The sequence below is a fragment of the Ovis canadensis genome, chromosome 15 (assembly GCF_042477335.2).
Source record: "Ovis canadensis isolate MfBH-ARS-UI-01 breed Bighorn chromosome 15, ARS-UI_OviCan_v2, whole genome shotgun sequence".
NCBI classification, from domain to species: Eukaryota; Metazoa; Chordata; class Mammalia; order Artiodactyla; family Bovidae; genus Ovis; species Ovis canadensis.
In genome coordinates, this window is record NC_091259.1 from 84,538,276 (window position 1) to 84,557,940 (window position 19,665).

The window sequence follows — 19,665 nt, forward strand, 5'->3', positions numbered from 1 at the left end:
ATCTGCCTACAATGCGGGAGTCCTGGGTTTCATCCCTGGGTTGGGAATATCTCCTGGAGAAGGAAATGGCAACCCACTCCAGTACTCTTGCCTGGAAAATTCCATGGACGGAGGAGCCTGGTAGGCTACAGTCCATGGGGTCGCAAAGAGTCGGACACGACTGAGCGGCTTCAACGTCAATGTGCTCTATGCAGATGACAAGAAAAACAATTTATATACAAAATGGTCACCCCGATTTTTGTATAAATAAAAACCAACACACAAGCACACATGACACTGATTAGACAGCTGCATATAAATATACTAGAGTAAAATTTTAACTACTGTCGTCTTTGGTTAACTTTACATGACTATGAGTATATATAACTCTTGTAACTATATAAAGCCCCCCTTTTTTTCTAGACTATTAACCACATTTTGTCATTTCCAGGATTTAAGTAGGCTAAATACAAGCTAATATTATAGACCACAAGCTCCAATACTTAAGTCACACCATATTTTCTGGTACCAGAGTCCTGTTTTTCTAACCCCATTCTCCCACCCTGCAACGGGCTCAAGATCCTGACACTCCTCTTTCTTCTGAGAGCTTCAATGTCTGCCTTATACCGTACTTGATTAGAAAAAACGACTGACTTAAAGTAAGTCTTGGTGACATCTTCAGGGAGTAACAAGCAAAACAGGAGCAAAAGGATAACCAATCAGAAGTATAAAAAAGGCTTTATTAGTGCATATATACAAATTTACAAGGTCAGAAACTGGAGAAATACAAACAGCTTTAAAACACAATTTGCTTTTTCTTCAGTTTAAAGTGACTTTTACCTGATTGTGATACAATAGAAAGTACAGAACAGTAAACTGCTTTTTTAAATACTGGAATTTTATGGAGAGTACATTCACATCTAAATGGGAGGTGAACTTTGGACCAAGGTACGACCATGGAGACATAGCAATACATACAGTGGCTCATTACATTTACCCCCACGTGTGAGGGGAAAGTCTCAAAGACATGAACAGTTGCTGCTGCCGCCATACACTGAAATTTATATCTGTCACCTAGTATGTGCAATGACTGAGCTATCTTTATCAGTTCTAGAATTTGTGAGAAATACTCTATAAATTTATAGAGTGTGGCCACCTGTTAGCTCAACATGAATGAGTTTGTATACCTCAGCACTTCAGGGGTGGCAGACTAAGAGGAAGAGGTCAGAAGGAAATTCCTATAATCCCAGTTAAGCAAGGTAGAGTATAGAGCTGCCTTCTTAATTGCACTTGTTCTGAAGATGTTAACGAGAGCGAGCGCGCCACACTAGGAACTACAACAGCCTCTATTAGGCAGAAAAATCCTTCCCTTTTCGTCGGTGAGTCCTCTATAGAAGTGTCATGAGCCACACGTCCAGACTGATGACAATAATGTACCTAACATGCTGAGTTTGCCAGTGTGAGAATAAAGGCAGCCAGGTCAAATGGTTCAGCCACCTCACACCTTTTGGCAAAACAGAAAAAACTACATTTCACAAATGTGGGAATTTTGTATGCTCTTGCCCAGCAAATTTATATGCTCTCCCTCATAACATTTATAGTTTATTGGCAACAGTAAAACTGGTTAAGACTCTGAACTGAACATAAAAACAGAAAATCCAGCACACAGTAACAAAAAAGTAAAAAACTATGTGTTTGGAGCCATTTTTCGTCTCTTCAGTCTTGCTCGCCAATCTTCAGGAAGGGCTTCAAAATTAGCATTTCTCTCTGCCATGCCACTGTGGAAACAACAGACAGATGACTCCTCTGAGAAAAGAGAATGGAGCTGTTCACTCCCTAGCAAATAAAAACTAACCAAACCTGAAAACGATCGGCCACATCTGTCTTCATGACAAAGTTTCAAATTTCTCAGCTAAGTACCAGAATCGTTTTCATCAAATTTCTTAATTGATAGGTCAACCAAACACATACAAAACACTCTGCTCTACAGTTGTATTTATATGTAAGTGCATATCTATTTTTATGCCTCCCCAGTAACCATTAAAGCTACACTGAAGGAAAATAACACATGCCTGTAGAAGTATTTCTTGGCTCCAAGGAGTTAGAGGAGTCCTTATCCTAGATTTATTTACTTAACCTCTAAGAAGATATATTTAATCCTCAACATACCACCAGGGATGGGCAGACCTAATGTTTCTGAGATTCTCTTTTCATTAGTTCTAACTAGCATTGATCTCTCACGGCTTATTCAGTTATTTAAAAAAACTGATTAAAACTCAAGATTCACCTGGCGGGCTACAGTCTATGAGGTAGTAAGAGTCGGAAACAACTTAGGGATTAAACAACAACAATATGCTATCTGTTCATAGGTAAACCATATAGTATGCTATGATTTAAAAAAACCACCACCAAGAAAACAAACTCAAGATTCTTGGGAATTTCCTGGCTGTACAGTAGTCAGGACTCCCTCGCTCTCACTGTGGAGGACCCGGTCAGGGAACCAAGAGCCCACCAGCTGTGTGGCACAGCAAAGACAAAACAAAAACTCAGATTCTATCTTGCAACAACCAAAATGAGTGCATGAGGCCCTTTTATAAATCTAAAATAAGATAAATTACAAGATCTTTGTGACTTCCCATCATCTTGAAAGAGTTTACTATTTCATCACTGTAGGAATTAATCATTAATCAATTCCCAGCAACACTAAAAAGGACTAAATAGTAAGAAAACTCGAAAATAATGGAGTCATCTACAAGGCTGCTGCTGCTGGGAAGTCACTTCAGTCGTGTCCAACTCTGTGCGACCCCATAGATGGCAGCTCACCAGGCTCCCCCATCCCTGGGATTCTCCAGGCAAGAACAGTGGAGTGGGTTGCCATTTCCTTCTCCAAGGCATGAAAGTGAAAAGTGAAAGTGAAGTCGCTCAGTCGTGCTCGACTCTTAGCGACCCCATGGACTGCAGCCCACCAGGCTCCTCCGTCCATGGGATTTTCCAGGCAAGAGCACTGGAGTGGGGTGCCATCGCCTTCTCTGCTACAAGGATGATACACAAGTAAAACGAAATTATTAATACCATCCTGCAGTTTCCTTCCTGTGTTGCCCCAAATCCCATGAATCACCTTTCAAGGAAGTGAAGTCTGGAGACAACATCTTCCCAGTCTCCTCCTGGAAAGCCCCCAGTATTACAAAATTCAGATGAATACAAAGATACAGCAGCACTGTACATTCAAACTGTGATGGTGAAACTGGATAAGTAAACTCTCAGGCTACGAGGGTTAAGAAGACCATCATCTAGACGAATTTTCTTAAATTCAAGATTAATGAGTGAACAATATATAGGTCAAAAAGGAAATACAATATTTGCATGTTTTCCCATTTTATGCTGCTGTATGCTAAAACTTATGTGATCAAGTTCGTAAGTGGGACAAATGCTAAAAACAGGTGTGCAGAGGCTAGAGAGAAACATATTTTAGGAACAAAGATTTCATCGGAATGACTATTCCAATTGGTGTTTATGGATTTAAAAATGAAAATGTTTTCAATTACGAAGCAAAGATGGCTATCCTCTCTCAATTTTTCTTTTCTGCCACACCATGTGAGATCTTTCCATGACCAGGGACTGAACTTGGGCCCTCAGCAGTGAAAGTGAAAAAGCCTGACCACTGGACTGCCAGGGAATTCCTTCAAACATTTCCATGAGTACTGCATTTATGGATGGTGCAAGTGCCAGCAGCAGAAAATGATACGCTGGAACCTACTGGAGATGAACCTGAAATCTGGCGTCACTATCAGTATGTTCCAGGTAATGCACCACAACCGAGCAACTGGTCACACTGAAGGAATGATGGTCATTTCAGTATGTGTGCCTTCAAAACTCATGAAAATAAAGAATAGAAACTTAGTTTAGGTATATGTACATCTTATTAAATTAAAAACTGGTCTCTTGGAGCTACATGGTAAATGGGGATGACTATTTTCCCCTGTACGCTCAGGGTTAAGACAGTTCTTTGCCTAAGATGAACAATTAGTGGGAAGTATTACAATTCTGATGTCTTTCAAAAAAGCTAAACTGTAACTTCTATAGGAAAAAAAACATTTCTATGAATTAAAAGCTGCTTGGGTTAAGTCTATAAAGAAATCAGGGCTATGACTTTAAGAACATAGGGGCTTCCATGGTTGCTCAGTGAAAAAGAATCCGCCTGCTAATGCAGAAGATATGAGTTCAAATCCCTGATCTGGGAAGATCCCACATGCTACAAAGCAACTAGGCCTGTGCACCGCACTATTGAGCTGCGCTCTAGAACCCGGGAGCTGTAGCCCGTGCTCTGCAAGGAGAGAAGCCACCACGAGGAACTGCCCGTACACTGCAACCAGACGGCAGCCCCCTGCACTCTGCAACTAGAGAAATGCTCACGCAGCAGCGAGACCCAGCACAGCCGTAAAGAAACAAAATAAAATAAAAACAAACACTTCCAGAATACAACGGTGCTAAAAGCACAGCTGCAACCAGCACAGCCTGCCCGTCTGAGACCCTCCTCTTCACCTGACCAGCTGCTGCTGCTTCCACTCTTCAATGCGCTTCTGTGCGGTTGACTCTCGGTCCTCTTCGCTGGAACTCGAGTTTTCCTCTTCATCTAACTCACGCTGGATACTCTGCCACTTCTTTACCAGAGACGGCATTTTGGTTTTACTTTTCTTTCCCTGTAACAAAGGTTAAAGGTCAGAAGGAATATGATACATAAAACAAAACAAGAGAACAAGTTCTTCACATGAGATCAAGATCTCTTCCTTAGTTCTAAGGAGTAAGTGAACTTCAAAACCAACCGAACACAAGCACCATTCTAAATTTTTTGCCAAAAATTTCTACCAAGCTTGGTTAAAAACCTAAAAACTGTAAATGGGATATTTTTTCTTTTTTAAAAAGGAAAGAAACAAAAAACTATTTTAGTTGGAGGCTAATTACAGCATTGTGATGGTTTCTGCCATATGACAACATGAACCAGCCACAGGCATACATGTGTCCCCTCCGTCTGTAAATGGGGTATTTTATAAAATCAGGTCAGAAAAATTTCCTTTAGCCTTATTCTATGAAATTCAAAACTCTTGCCCTTATCTCCTCAGAATTACAATGTACCCTTTTATGAGTTTAAATGGATGTAGTGTTTGCATCAAGTGAAACACAGTGCTGAAAAACAAATGATCAGCTTTTCTGGAAAGAACAACAGAAACAAACGTGACTACTAAATATAAAAAAAAGCAAAGAGGAATATTAAAACATTAAGTATAAGATCAGTTCTAAGAGAAGATACTACTTACAATGCAATTCTGTCCTATTAGCTTACCTCCAGTTTCTAAATTGCCTATAATAAACACAGAATCTCACAGTTAAGGAAAAAACCTTGTGATATTTGTTATATATACAATATGGCTTGCTCTATCACTACCTTCAGAGTTCTGACCAATGGCACTCTAGCAAAGATGCCTTCTCTGACCACACTATATGAAACAGTACCGCCTCCCAAAGCCCATCAGTCCTCTGACACTTTTTTCTTCATTGTATTTTTAAACGTTCAACATGTATTTGCTTATCTGTTTCTGCAACCCAGTTGCCCCCTACCCTCTCCAAGCCCACCAAAAGAGCTCTACAAAAGCAGAGATTTTTTTAGTTACTGAATATGAAGAACACTTGACAGATAGTATGCATTCAAAATAAACCTTCTAATATTTGTGATTAGTTCTTTGAATTCAGAGAAATATTATATTAGACACTGACAAAAAGTAATTTTCACCCCTGTGTTTTTGAAGACTTGGCCACCAGGGAAGATCCTGGCCAAATTACACTCTAAATATAACAAGCAGGCCCTCAAGTGGCAGGTACGAAGGAGTGCTGTGCTCTTACGAGGTCTGCGTATAGTGGCCCAACTGTTTTCCAAGCCTGCAGTTAAACACATTTCATGATTAACCACCCAAAAGAGTTGAGAAAACAAGCTTAATCTTTTCAGTCTTTTAAAATTACTTGGCTCCCTGGCTCAATACCCTATTCTAACTGTCAATAACAGGTTTTTAACCTTCTGGGGAAATGCCCGTGTAAAATGATTAAGCCTTCTGCTCCACACACCTTCCCACATTCCATTCTTTCACCTGTGGTTCAATCTGACCGACTGCATACACACCCTTCCCGTAAGCTCCAAACACAACCTGTTCTGGGTTAGAATGCAACCAACTGAGTAAAAAGTAGTAAGAATCGTTGTAGTAACAGTCAGTATGCATAGAGGGCTCACTGCAGTACAACCTGTCACCATATTTCTGCAAATATGATTAGAAACAACATAAATCTAGGTAGAGTCTCTGTGGTTTCATTTTGACTTCCATACGATTTTGTAAATTCGAAGTGTATTTGATTCCTATCTGTCATGGGAAAGTAAGTTATGTTTTAGGCATTGTAAGTAAGTTAGGCATTGTTTGTCACATTCAAAACGATGGATCCAGAGTTGCACTGGCTGTTTGAACACATTTTAAATAGGGGAACCCTGCAGTCAGAGGAAAAGATTAAATGGCTAGAATTCCTTTTTCTCTTGTAAACTGCATACAAAACCTGAGCAAAAAGATTGAAAAAATACATAGGTCTCAGATATTCTTGAAATCAGGTGATTTCAAGTAAGTACATATCTTGCATTTTTAAAAATGGCCTGTAACACCATAGAGATGAATCACTGCTTTCAAATAAGTCCATAAAAATCACGTTACCGTAGAATACTAGATTTTCGGAACTATTATTCAGGGACTTCCCTGATGGTCCAGTGGCTGGCAATCTGCTGTGCAACGCAGGATACACAAATTTGATCCCACATGCTGTGGAACAACTGGGCCCGCGTGCCCCAACTACTGATCTCACACGCCACAATGGAGATCTCATGTGCCGCAACTGAGACCCAACGCAGCCAAATAAATAGGTAAATATATTTTTTTATAAACTATTATTTATATGATCGTAAGAGTATGACTATCTAAAAAAATTACTTAAACGAATGGAGGTGGAGATGATTATCTCTCTTGGAAGACTGAAGGAAGAGCGGCAAGGAAGGCTTCATAAGAGAAATGATTCCTGAGCACTGAACATTCTAACCTTGGTTCCATAAAGAATGAACAGTAGCCAGACCAGTAAACGCAGACGAGGCGTGTAGGTGGTCGACAGTACGCTGGCTCAGGAGAGCTGCACACGGCACAGTGAGCGGGACAGCAATCCCTTCAAGACGCCATCCTGCCGCTGCTGAGCTTTCAGAACACTTCATTTCCAGATAATTTCTGGAACCATGGTACCAGCTTGGACAAGTGGGTCAATCCAGAAAACTCCATTTTTTGTGTAACTCAAACTTCAAGAAGGTCCCTTGAACCAGCAAACAATTTGCCCCGCTGACCCCTGGAGCAAAAGATGGCAGCTGAGGCAATGGCGCAGTAGCACGAGGATGGGAAAAGCCGACGAGCAAGTCTCTTCAGGCGATTTAGGGAGTTCAAAGGGTCCACGAGGGTGAAGTCAGAAAGCTGGCAGACCATGAAGCTCCAAGCTCTTGCTGATCCCATGGAAATATTATATAGACAAACAAGAAACAGACTAGGATGGTTTTGCGGGAACTCTAGAGACCAGTCAAGGATCTGCAGCAACTAAGAGAAGAGCCCATCGAGAAAAACCTGCACCAAGAACAGCAGGAGATTGTGTGGCGGGTTTGCGTGCCCTCATTCCACACTCCCCCCAGTGTGGCTGCAACAAAATGGCCCAATGCTCAGTCCCAGATGGAAGGAAATGAGTTGGGTGTCTGAAATGTTCCAGACTGCGGTTGCCTTCGGGACTGGTTCAGTGTTGTCTGAGTTCAAGGTCAGCCAGGAATGGTGGTATATGTTGGATCTTGGGTTAGAAGCTATGAAAGCGGCCTGTGAAAACCACCGGGGGACAGAAGTCACCTGGACAGTTGGGGGCAAATGCTTCTGTGCAGAGGAATACAACAGAACATAAAAAGCTCATAAAGGAAGTGTGAAATCCTCAGGAAAATTAATATACAAGAGGAAAGGAGGGGAAAAAACCAACCACATACAAGTCCATGTCCAGGGAACATATATGCCTAGAAAAGCCCTGAAAAGATCTGGTACCTTCATGCTGGGAGTATTGATGAAGGATGCAAATGAAAGATGCTGAACATACTTACTCATCAGAGAAACAAATCGAAACCACAATGAGATACCACTTCATACCTGCCAGGACTGATATGGTAACTTTCACAAAATGGCAAGTAACTAGTGCTGGTGAGCCCTTGGAGGTATTAGTGCCCTCAATACTGCTGGTGGTAATGGAAAATGGCTCATTCACTGCAGGAAAATGGTTCCTCCAAAAGTTATCAGCAGAATTACCATATGCTCGAGCAATCTCACTTCTACTAAACACACACACACACACACACCCAGAAGAAACAGAAACAAGTACCCAACATGCGTGTGCTCACACACGTTTACATAGAGACTGCTCAACACAGCAAAGAGGTATAAAGCCACTCACAGGTCCGTCAGTGGATGGATGGCAAGCAAACTGTGGTGCATACACACAACAGAAGGTTATTCAGCCACAAAAAGGACCAAGTATTGATGAAAGCTACAACAGGGATGAACCCGGAAAACACTGTGCTAAGTGAAAGAAGCCAGGTGCTGAAGCTCACAGATGCACCACTGCAGAGTGGGCAACCTGGTGGAGCTGGAAAGCTCACTGGTGGGCCCCTGAGGCCAGGGGAAGAGGTATTGAGGTGTGGCTGAGTGATGGGCACAGCTGCTCTCCTGTGGAGTAATGAAAATGTTATGGAACCAGCGAGGGCGGGTGGTTGCGCCACAATGTGAATATACTAAATGCTACTGAATTTAAACTTTAAATATCACCTCAACACAACCAAAGTTCTAAATACAAATCTGAAGAGCTATGTACTCTACCTTATCTTTCTTTCCTTTTTTTGTCTTCTCAGGTGGTGGCATTTTGGGAGCTGGTGGTGGTGGAGGAGGAGGAGGGGGAGGAGGAGGAGGAGGAGGTTCAATAATGGCAGTGGTGGGCACAGCAGCTCGGGCCTGGACCGGCTGCAGCGTGGGAGCGGTCACTGCCATCGGCACAGAACATTCAGCATAGCCCATGAGCGCAGGAGCCGACGCCAGGCCGAGGTAATTCGGCTGCAGGCTCATTCCTCTGGCCTGATGGCCCATCCCTGTTGCTGGATGGCTAGCTGCTATTGCCTGGTGTCCAACTCCTGCAGTCTGGTGTCCAGCCCCTGCCGCCTGTTGACCTAACACAGAAAATATAAAGTGAAACAACTATAAAAAGGACACTGTGACAAAGCCAAAAACAAGAAAAAGAAGGAAAAGCAAAGTGGGAGTTAGATTATCTACAAAGCGATTCTAACCTATCTTCCCCCTTTAGCAAAACAAAAACAAAAGCCAGGCACAGTTTCTGGTGGCAAAATATGAGTTTCTGAGTGTTTCTGTATTAAGGTACTTCACATCAAAATCACCATTATGTCAAAGCACAGAAGACTCTGGAAGGATGTATGTCAAACTGTTAATAGTGGTTTTCAGTAACTGAAAGAAATGGCATATAAACAGTCTTTGCAACAAGAAGTCTTTAATTTATGACATCTAGTTCTGGAAACAAAGAAAACGCACTGATAAAAACACACTTTGACCACAGTGCTGACCTGTAGCTGCAGCCGACTGGCTGTAGAGGACTGGAGAACTGCCGATGGTGGCTGATCGTTGGACCACTGCAGTGCTCATCTCGGTGGCTTTTCTCTTTATCGCTTTAGTGGAAGGAGAGCTAGAGATGGTAGAATCGGCTGAACTCTGAAATGAAGAGATTCTAGTCAGTGGCTGAAGGCCCTGGTTAAACATCCTCTTCTAAAAGAAACCGTACCAACCACGCCTCAGTGCTCCAAACTGTGCCAAGCGGCGGTTCTCACCTGGCTAGTGACAACTGTGGTTTGTGCGGCGGGTTTCAGTGGAGTGTCCTCCTCCGTTCCTGGAGCAGGCGGCTCCTCACTCCCCTCATCTTCCATCTCCACCTCCTGGATCTCACCATCTTCCACGGGCGGAGGAGGGGGAGGCGGGGGGGGAGGAGGGGACTCGGGGGGTGGAGGCGGAGGGGGCGGCATCTCCAGAGGTAGCGGAGGCTGCAGCACAGGCACATTTGACTGAAGGACAGTCCAGAACGGAGTGAGCGGCATGAGTGACGAAGAAGATACTTGGCCGGAAAAGGGCTCTTTACAAAGAGAACCTATGAAAACAAACCGCAATCAGGGGAACAGCAAGACTAAGACTCCCATGAACTGACTGCTGACACATGTCCCCAAGACATCTATTCTATACTGATGTCACTGAAATATTAAACTCACTTCCAAAATGACTTCCAAGGAAAGATAAATTCACAGAATTTACAGTTAGCACTTGCCCCAGCTGTGTTATACTAGTCTTGTTTTCTGGGTCCAGATTTATGGCTGGTAAATGAAGCACATCACATTAACTCAAAGAGAAACTCAAATCATCTGAACCAGAAGGTTTTTTTTTTTTTCCCCCAAAGATATACAACTAGAGAAGGCAATATTCTGGGGTCTTCTTTATCTCAAAAGTGAAAAAGTGAGTGAATGATGTGCATTTGCAATATTAATTCCACATATTTTATTTTTTAGTGAGCTAGGTAAGTGATTAGGATTACCTAGAGAAGCACCCATTCGAAACACTCCCACAGATTCTGCCCATTTCAACTAATCTGGGTTACTAAGTAAAAACCCGTTTGCAAGGCGATTCTGTCAGCCCGATCATTCCTTCACACCTTTGTGTGAGCTACTCATCTGCTAGGTCACAGCAACAAACCCGGGAGGGCAATTCTTTATTTTAGTGATGTTAAGGGGATTAGAATGAGTCTTCAAGGTAAATGATGATTAATATTGACTATAGCCCAGGAAAGAGTTGTCTGCAGCGATGGGGACTTGGAAATCACTGCTGAAGAAATCAGAGCTGAGGGGCTGCAAGGTTTGCTTTCCTCAGAAGATGCAAATCACAGGGAATTACTGTCCCTTCTCTGCTGGGAAAAGCTTTAAAGATTAGAGAAAATAGGAAGATATACTTACTTGTAGCCTTCCCCATCCCTCTTTATCGTCAATAGGGAAGTTTCACATTACTTGGGACTATTAGATATATATCCCAGGAATGCTGAAGGGGATTTTCTCCCTAAAAATCATAGAATTTAGGAGTAGAAGAGACATGAGAAACCATCTAGTTTAACCCTCTCTTTTTAAAGGTACTGAAACCCAGGAGGGAAATGACTTGCCCCAGAATCCATCTCTCTGTGGCCACGTCTGGCCCCTAGTCTAGTGTTACTTTTTTTGCTAACGCTGTATGGCTTACATGCGGGATCAGTTTCTCCACCAGGAACTAAACCCAGGCCACAGCGGTTAAGAACCCAGTACCCTAAACTCTGGGCCACCAGGGAACTCCCCTACTGCTCTCGCAGAGCAGAGGTCCAGAAGCCTCCACCTGTCAAATGTCACGGGCAAAGCAGTAGATTAAATAAGGACTCTATCGTAAGACTCGAGAACAAAGATAAGGCCTTTCACCTTACTTTGCACAAAATACACCACACTGGGACTCAACAATGTAAAACGAAAAGCACTGTGGGCCACTAGGCTTTGAGAGCAGCTTCAGCTTTTATGGGACAGATACACTATGTAAAAGATTTTAAGAACATGATTCACCTGACTATTCTAATTACTGAGAAACTGCTTACTATCAAGGAAAAGGGAACTGAAAAAATTCACCAGAAAACAAGACTGCAGTTTTCTAGCTAAAAGACTTCAAATGTCTTATTAACCTTTACATTGTGCCATATCTAACACAAATTTTTACACTAACTTAAGACAGTCTGAGTATGGGCAAGCAGTCTACTACATTAGAGTACATCAAGATTACGTAAGAACTAAGGTAATAAACACTGGGGATTATAGCTTATTAAGCCTCCTTTTACTAAACCAGCCACACTATGTGGTAGGGAAATAAATGTGTCAGATTTATGTATTAGTAGGTTTCTCATCGAGAAGCATAACGCAGCAGTGATGCTTTTACGACGGTGAAAGTGCTATGCAGAGGAAATCAAGGCAACACGGCATGTTTAACAACGCGGTTCACAACCTTCAACAAAGGTTTAATCAGCAGTAACTGAACTCTGTAAATATGAAACACACTAGACTCGATAAATTTAGATCACACAAGTAGCACTTTTACAGTTAATGTTTAAATCCTAAGTTTACTCAAAACATAAAAACTGTGTCTTAACATTGATAATTATCTCCTTTAGCTTAAATATAAACTTTCAAGAAATGCTAGTTTGAATATCTATGGATGTCATATTACAGAATGCTTCTCTTCATTTCTAAATTTAACCCAGTTGTTGTACTTTGCCATTTACGAGAACAGAAGTCCAAGGAGAGATTAATATGGTAGCTTTTAGGCTTCCCTGATGGCTCAGATGGTAAAGAATCCGCCTGCAATGTAGGAGACCCAGGTCTGATCACTGGGTCAGGAAGTACCCTGGAGAAGGGAATGGCAACCCACTCCAGTATTCTTGCCTGGAGAAGTCCATGGACAGAGAAGCCTGGCGGGATATAATCCATGGGGTCGCAAAGAGTAGGACAAGACTGAGCAACTAACACTTCACTTCACTAAACTTCTAAAGTATTAAGCTAAAAGACAGAATCCTGTGGGGATACAAATTTTTAATTCCCCAAGAACATATGTTTTCCTATGCATCTTCATTTCTATATAAATAGAAAGCAAGCTTTCTTTCTTATAAAGGCAGGCTTCCTTTATTGTTTTCCTATATTCCCCTCAAAAGTATTATTGCTTAGTATTTTGAAGCAGGAGGGCAGTTTATCAGTTTAAATCAAGAAGCTATTACACAAATAATAGGTCCATGGAGACTTTTTGGTTAAGCAGCAGAAACCTGCTTTAACCTGACAAAAGCCCAACACTCAAATATGCTGGATGCTCTGAAGTTGGCTTATCTCAGAGATATAATGTTAACTTCAAACATGAAACAATGAACAAGGATTAAAAATGAGCAGAACTGTGAAACCTCCTTACTCCTCAGTGTAGTTTTTCTACTTTAAAAGATGATTTTAACCATTGTTGGGTTGACAGAAAGCACACATTATAAACTTTGTTTATTGGCTTAAAATAGTGATTGTCATTGCTCTCCCATTCCAAAGACTCAGTACAAGACTTAGATTTGATTTATATCATGCTTTTCGTGTGGTTTTAAGAGTGTATTCAACAGAATAATATAAGCTGTTTCACGTGGCGTCTTCCTCGACCAGACAGCGGCCAACTGTGTGTCAGCAACGCAGGGAGAAGCCGGGGTTTGACTCTGAGGTGCACGACACTCGGCACCGGCAAGTCCAGAAGACCCAGCTTTGGAGACACACAAAGGGGCATTAGACAGTGGCCAGGAGAAGAATCACCAGACCAGAAACACCATCCAACCTCTGCAGTCACTAACTGCTAAAAAGTAAAAAAGCAAATCGAGTTACTAGATGGATCCATCACTGCTGCCCAAAGAATGAAGAGGCGATCTAAAGGAAACCTCTTCCTGAAAAGGCAAGCCTTGTAACAGGGTAGTTTTTTCCCCTGAAGTATGAAGTAGAATACCACTTTTTTCCCTATGTTTTAAAGTTATCACTGCTGTCATACATGTCTTTTGAGTGACTATGGATTCTCAGGATTCTTAGGTTATTTAAGAACTTAACAAAACCACTGGTACATGCCCAGTTTCATCTGGCATACAATCAGAACTTTTCTACTGGGACTGGGTAGCCAGCAGACTATAAAAACATCGTTTTTGATAGGCTGAGGACATGAAAATATAGCTGTTTACACCCCACCTTACAAAAAATTTCTTTTTAATCCTCAAGGTTTAAGATTTATTCAGTTATATACATATTTTTGATATTCTTTTTCATCATAGGTTATTACAAAATATCAAATATAGTTCCCTAAAGTTTATGACTTTAGAAACCATTCCATACACTCTTACCTTAATATGACAGCATTTAAACAAATATGGAAGTTTTTCAGATCAAAAGGTTGGTTGTTTACCACAGTCTTGACCATGTCTCATTTTCTACTTATTTTTGTCATTCCAAGAAAGATGGAGGTAGAGAAAAAATAAAAAAGTGTCTTCTCCCATAATGTATAAATCAAGTGATGGCTCCTCATATTCTCAGAGTAACCAAGAAACTACGAAAGCCTTTCTTTTTAAAATTTGTATAACCATAGTACAGCCACTATGGAGAACAGTGTGGAGATTCCTTAAAAAATTGCAAATAGAACTACCTTATGACCCAGAAATCCCACTGCTGGGCATACACACCGAGGAAACCAGAATTGAAAGAGACACATGTACCCCAATGTTCATCGCAGCACTGTTTATAATAGCCAGGACATGGAAACAACCTAGATGTCCATCAGCAGATGAATGGATAAGAAAGCTGTGGTACATATACACAATGGAGTATTACTCAGCCATAAAAAAGAATTCATTTGAATCAGTTCTGATGAGATGGATGAAACTGGAGCCGATTATACAGAGTGAAGTAAGCCAGAAAGAAAAACACCAATACAGTATACTAACACATATATATGGAATTTAGGAAGATGGCAATGACAACCCTGTATGCAAGACAGGAAAAAAGACACAGATGTGTATAAAGGACTTTTGGACTCAGAGGGAGAGGGAGAGGGTGGGATGATTTGGGAGAATGGCATTCTAACATGTATATTATCATGTAAGAATTAAATCGCCAGTCTATGTCTGACACAGAATACAGCATGCTTGGGGCTGGTGCATGGGGATGATCCAGAGAGATGTTATGGGGAGGGAGGTGGGAGGGGGGTTCATGTTTGGGAACGCATGTAAGAATTAAAGATTTTTTTTAAAAAAATTAAAAAATAAAAAAATAAAGACAATACATGTATTTACATCCAGCCCCAAAAAAAATAAAATAAAATAAAATAAAATTTGTATAATCAAACTGAAGTTTCTTAGGAGCACTTTAACTGGACTAAGCCATCCTGACTATTTTATACTGGAATGGATGATCTGCAATGACTGATTACTCTGCTTCTCTGAAACCAGCATGGTCCTAGTTTCACAGGGTTTATTCACATTATTTTGGTTTGTAACTAGGAGACTAAAACACTGACAACTTAAATATCCTGTTCCTTACCATTAATTAGAATTCCTGTTATTGGAAACTCAACAGCCGTCTGTGGCGTGACAGAATAGTTATAGGATAGAATTATAAAGCCACAATACACTGGCTCATATTTTTATTTTTTAGCAGTCTGGTATCAACAACATGGTTATTTCTGACTAACACTAACTTTAGTTTCTCTCAGTATAAATCCTGCATTAATTTTTTTAGTTAGAAATTCATGACTATATTTTCTTCTTTTATATGTTAATACAAGCCTTTTTTTTCCCCCTCTAAAATCATCTCTCTCCAATTAATACCAGGTAAATTGTCCCACCTGTGGAATTCTCAGAAGATTCTGCAGAATTTGAATCAGTGCCAGTTTTGTCTTTCAAGCTCTGCTTAGGAAGAGTCTCGTCTCTACTTTCTTGGGCTTGGCTTTCTTCCTCTTCCTCCTCACCATCTGGGAACTCCCACTGAGACTCGCCCGACTGTTCGTTTACATAGAAATATCGTCTATGATCCCTAAATTACAAAAAAGAAAACACATGTTTTAAAACCCATTTTCCTACAAAGACACTTCCATTTGGTCCTGTCCCAGGACAGCAGTCTGCTCTCACAGGGACGAACCGCTTCTTAATGGACTGCTATTCACAAAGGCAACAAAGAGCTTTGACAACTGAGGATGGAGAACCAAGGATAATTCAAAGCTATTTGCGCTGCCAGCAGCTCTGTGAATACAGCCCTGCGCCCTCTTACTCCAACAGATGACTTAGAAAAACACCTCTCATATGCTTTTTTTTTTTTCCCAATGCTTAACAGGGTTTTCAAGTTTCATTAGTGAAGGGACTCAATCTCCTAGAACACTAAGTTCCCTTCCACAGAAGAGAACAACGAAGTTTGCGAAAGGTGACTCTTCCCCTCTTGAACCGTGGAATTCACATTTCATACTCTTGATATCAAACACAGTGAAAGCTAAAGAGAGGGAGAGGATCTGGGAGCTGAAAAATAAAAGAGCAAAGATTTCAAATAACGAAAAAAAAAAATCAAGAAAAGCCAAATATAAAAAGAAATGTTTTCATCTGACCTGCTGGCAGAAGATAGTAATCTTGTTCTTCATTCACATCTTCAGCCACGAAGCTTTCCTTAACTTCACCGAGGTTAATCAGGAGTAGTTGCTTCCAGAGGTCCTGTAAAGCGCACAGAGCTCTCGCATGCGCTTAACCCCCAAGCCCGCCCTACTCCGTGCAACAACGCTCTGGAGTAAAAACCAGCTTGGTCCAATCTTGGGAAAAAATCCGTTACATGGAACACTGTAAACACTGCTTCTGGCTCCTCCGCCGTGTGGCTGGCCCAAGCTCTGAGTGCTCGCGGTGCTGTGCCCGCCCAGCACCACTCAGGCCGCTGCCCTCAGTCTCCAGACAGGCTGTTAGGTCGTCAGGCGGTGGCGATCACAAATCAAGTCTGAGATGTCAAAGGTGAAAGGTGAAAAGGGGAGAAGAGTGCGTACCTGTCCCAGTGGCAGGACCAGCCTTTGGGAGTGGCGTTTATTTCATATTGTTTTAGCTGTTCTGCGGCATCCTGTAGTTTTCGTTTAAGGTAGTTTCCATTGAGAGCCCCTTCCCGCCAGTCTGCAATCCGAGTCTAAATCAAAGAGCAGCTTACGTTAGAGACTTATTCTTATGTCAACAGGAAGAGGAAAACGGACCTAAGTTTTCTGGTCCATGACTATATACTCTGGCAGGAGAACAGACCAAAGAGGAAGAGAAATCCCATCCTAATTTCTTAAAAAGTCTTGTTTGCTCTGTAGAGTTCTGAAAAATGAGACTGGAACCCAATACTGCCAAAGCTCCAACACCTGTGAAAATGAGTAGCAGTATAGTTTTGTTTTACCCTGTGAACTATATTAAGATGGTTCCCCAGTAACTTTACATTTTCGGTAGACACTTGATTCAATTAAGTCATGTAATAAATAAATAAATTGGGCTTCCCAGGTGGTGTTGGTGGTGAAAAAATAAAAAGTTTCGCAGGGGAACGCAGGAGATTTAAAAAACACAGGTTTCATCCCTGGGTTGGAAAGATCCCCTGGAGAGGGAACTGGCAGCCCACTGCAGTGTCCTCGTCTGGAGAATCCCATGGACAGAGAAGAGTTGTGGAGGGCTACAGTCCGTTGGGTCACAGAGTCAGACACAACTGAGGATATGATTAATCAAGATTAAAGGTTTAGTTCTTAGGCAAATCAGTCAACTTCCTACAGGAATTCCTTACCTAATCCTACTCTGCTACTTACTGTAAAGACAGGTTACTCACAGGATTCAGAACTTCTCTTTTTAAATAAGTCTCTGGGAATTGCCTGGCGATTCAGTAGTATGACTCCTCCTTTACACTGCTGAGGGCCTGGGTTTGATCCCTAGACAGGGAACTAAGATCCCACAGGCCTCAGGGAGAGACCAAATGAAAAAAATCTATAATACTATAATACTTAAAAAGTACATTCAATATTATGGGGGTCTTATCATTATGAACAGAATTTTAGTTTCTTACAAAAAAAAAATATTAAAATATACGCCTATTGAAGGGAGTCAAGTATCATCCTTACACACAAACTCTTCAGTTATTTATTTCTATGATTATGTTTTGCTTTGGCCAAGACACAGTTTTGTTTCCTGCGTTGGTTGTTCAGATATATATCAAGATTAATAATTTAAATTTAGGATTGAAACATAAATAAGATTCCTCACACAAAAAGCATTTTGTTCAAACACTGACTGTTTATATTAAGGAGAAGGAAATGGCAAACCCACTCCAGTATTCTTGCCTGGAGAATCCCATGGACAGAGGAGCCTGGCAGGCTACAGTCCACGGGGTCGCAGAGTCGGACACGACTGAGCGAGTTCACACTTAGGATTGAAACATAAATAAGACAGATTCCTCACACAAAAAGCATTTTGTTCAAACACTGACTGTGTATATTAAAAATGGCTTATTTACCTCAGTTTGTAAAAGCAGCACATGAAAGTTGGAGATGGACTGTCTATTAATGCCTAAAAACTCAAATTTACTTGTCAGGGTATTTGCCAGTTCTCCAATCTGAAACTGTAATGCAGGAAAGAAAAAAAGGAAAAATTAAGAGTCAGAATATTTTAAGCAAAGTCTTTCATTTTTCATTCAGACACTAGAAAAATGGATCTGCCTACAAGGCGGATCCATATTCTGCACCTAGTTATGCAGAAGATAAAACCCTGACTTACAGTGAAATAATTCACATAGAAAGAATGAATAATGACGCAAGGTCTAGAGAAACTGGAGGCAGTACCTACGCTAAAACAATATGGAATTTGAAAAGAGATCCTAAATGACACGACTCCTCAATACTGTCCAAACCACCACGCATCCATCACTAATTGCTTATGCCAGCCATACACTAAACAAAATGGGTTCTCCCAATTCCACCCGCACAGCTGTACCACCTGCTGACTGGATGGACTTTTTAAAGTCGAAACAATAGGCGAAGTGGTTTTCCTAACAGACCACGCTCAAAGAGCCACATACTTACTTGGTCCAATTCTTCTCATGACATTAGCAACAGAAATAAATATGGAACCAAGCATGCCTTTTGTGTAAGGGCAAGTATTGGGTTGGACACAAAGTTCGTTCTGGTTTTTCCGTAAGCTGTTACAGAAAAATCTGAATGAACTTTTTGGCTAACCCAATAGTTCATGCAAGTTAACTCTGTTATTTAAATTTGTGACTTTAGTTTCTTTTAATGCTTCCAAACTAGAGAGGCCTATATTTGATAAGCTACTGCTTTCCAATGGAGACTTACTTATAAGTAGTTAAGCATTTAGAATTTATTTTTAGATTTCCCTACATCAAGTCAGTCTCATTATTTCAGCCTTAAATGTATCTTTTTCACTCAACCAAATGATTTATATTATAAAGACAACAAAGATTACTTTTTTACTACTATCCAGAAGAATAAGTTTACTACTTTCTAGAAAAAAAAAATAGCCTATTTAAAATGGTTGGCCAATTTAAAAATATTACTTGTCAAGTTGCATTAAATAATGTACATACTTTCAAGTCCTGTTCTTCTTCTACTTTAGGTACTGTCTGTACTTTTAATTTTTCTGGAGATTCTTCTGCTTCCATCTCTTTATCTGAGTTTTCATCCATTTTTTCTGAATTTTCAGCACCAACTGCTGCAAGAGAAAATATGAGAAATTAAATCAAAAGGACGATAAACAAAAAGGTCTTACTCTACAGTGCAGGGGATTATACTCCATATCCTGTGATAAACCATAATGGAAAATATTAAGAAAAAAAAAACCAGAATGTCTATATGTATATAACTGAGTCACTCTCCTGCATAGGAGAGGCTGACACAAAACTATAAATCAACTATATTTCAAAAAAAATGT

General features: G+C 40.9%; 1 protein-coding gene across 1 annotated transcript in view; it reads right to left on the bottom strand.

Moving 5' to 3' along the window:
• Positions 1 to 698: 698 nt before the first annotated feature.
• The window catches only part of FNBP4 (formin binding protein 4), a 30,103-nt gene continuing 11,136 nt past the window's right edge, over positions 699 to 19,665 (bottom strand). Inside the window, exons 9-17 of the mRNA XM_069555697.1 lie at positions 19,322 to 19,446; positions 18,236 to 18,340; positions 16,755 to 16,888; positions 15,582 to 15,769; positions 9,962 to 10,275; positions 9,701 to 9,845; positions 8,949 to 9,292; positions 4,522 to 4,679; positions 699 to 1,757 (exon numbers count right to left, since the gene is read on the bottom strand). Of these exons, the coding sequence (XP_069411798.1) occupies positions 1,667 to 1,757; positions 4,522 to 4,679; positions 8,949 to 9,292; positions 9,701 to 9,845; positions 9,962 to 10,275; positions 15,582 to 15,769; positions 16,755 to 16,888; positions 18,236 to 18,340; positions 19,322 to 19,446 (1,604 nt within the window). The 3' untranslated portion in view covers positions 699 to 1,666. The remainder of the gene's footprint in view (positions 1,758 to 4,521; positions 4,680 to 8,948; positions 9,293 to 9,700; positions 9,846 to 9,961; positions 10,276 to 15,581; positions 15,770 to 16,754; positions 16,889 to 18,235; positions 18,341 to 19,321; positions 19,447 to 19,665) is intronic.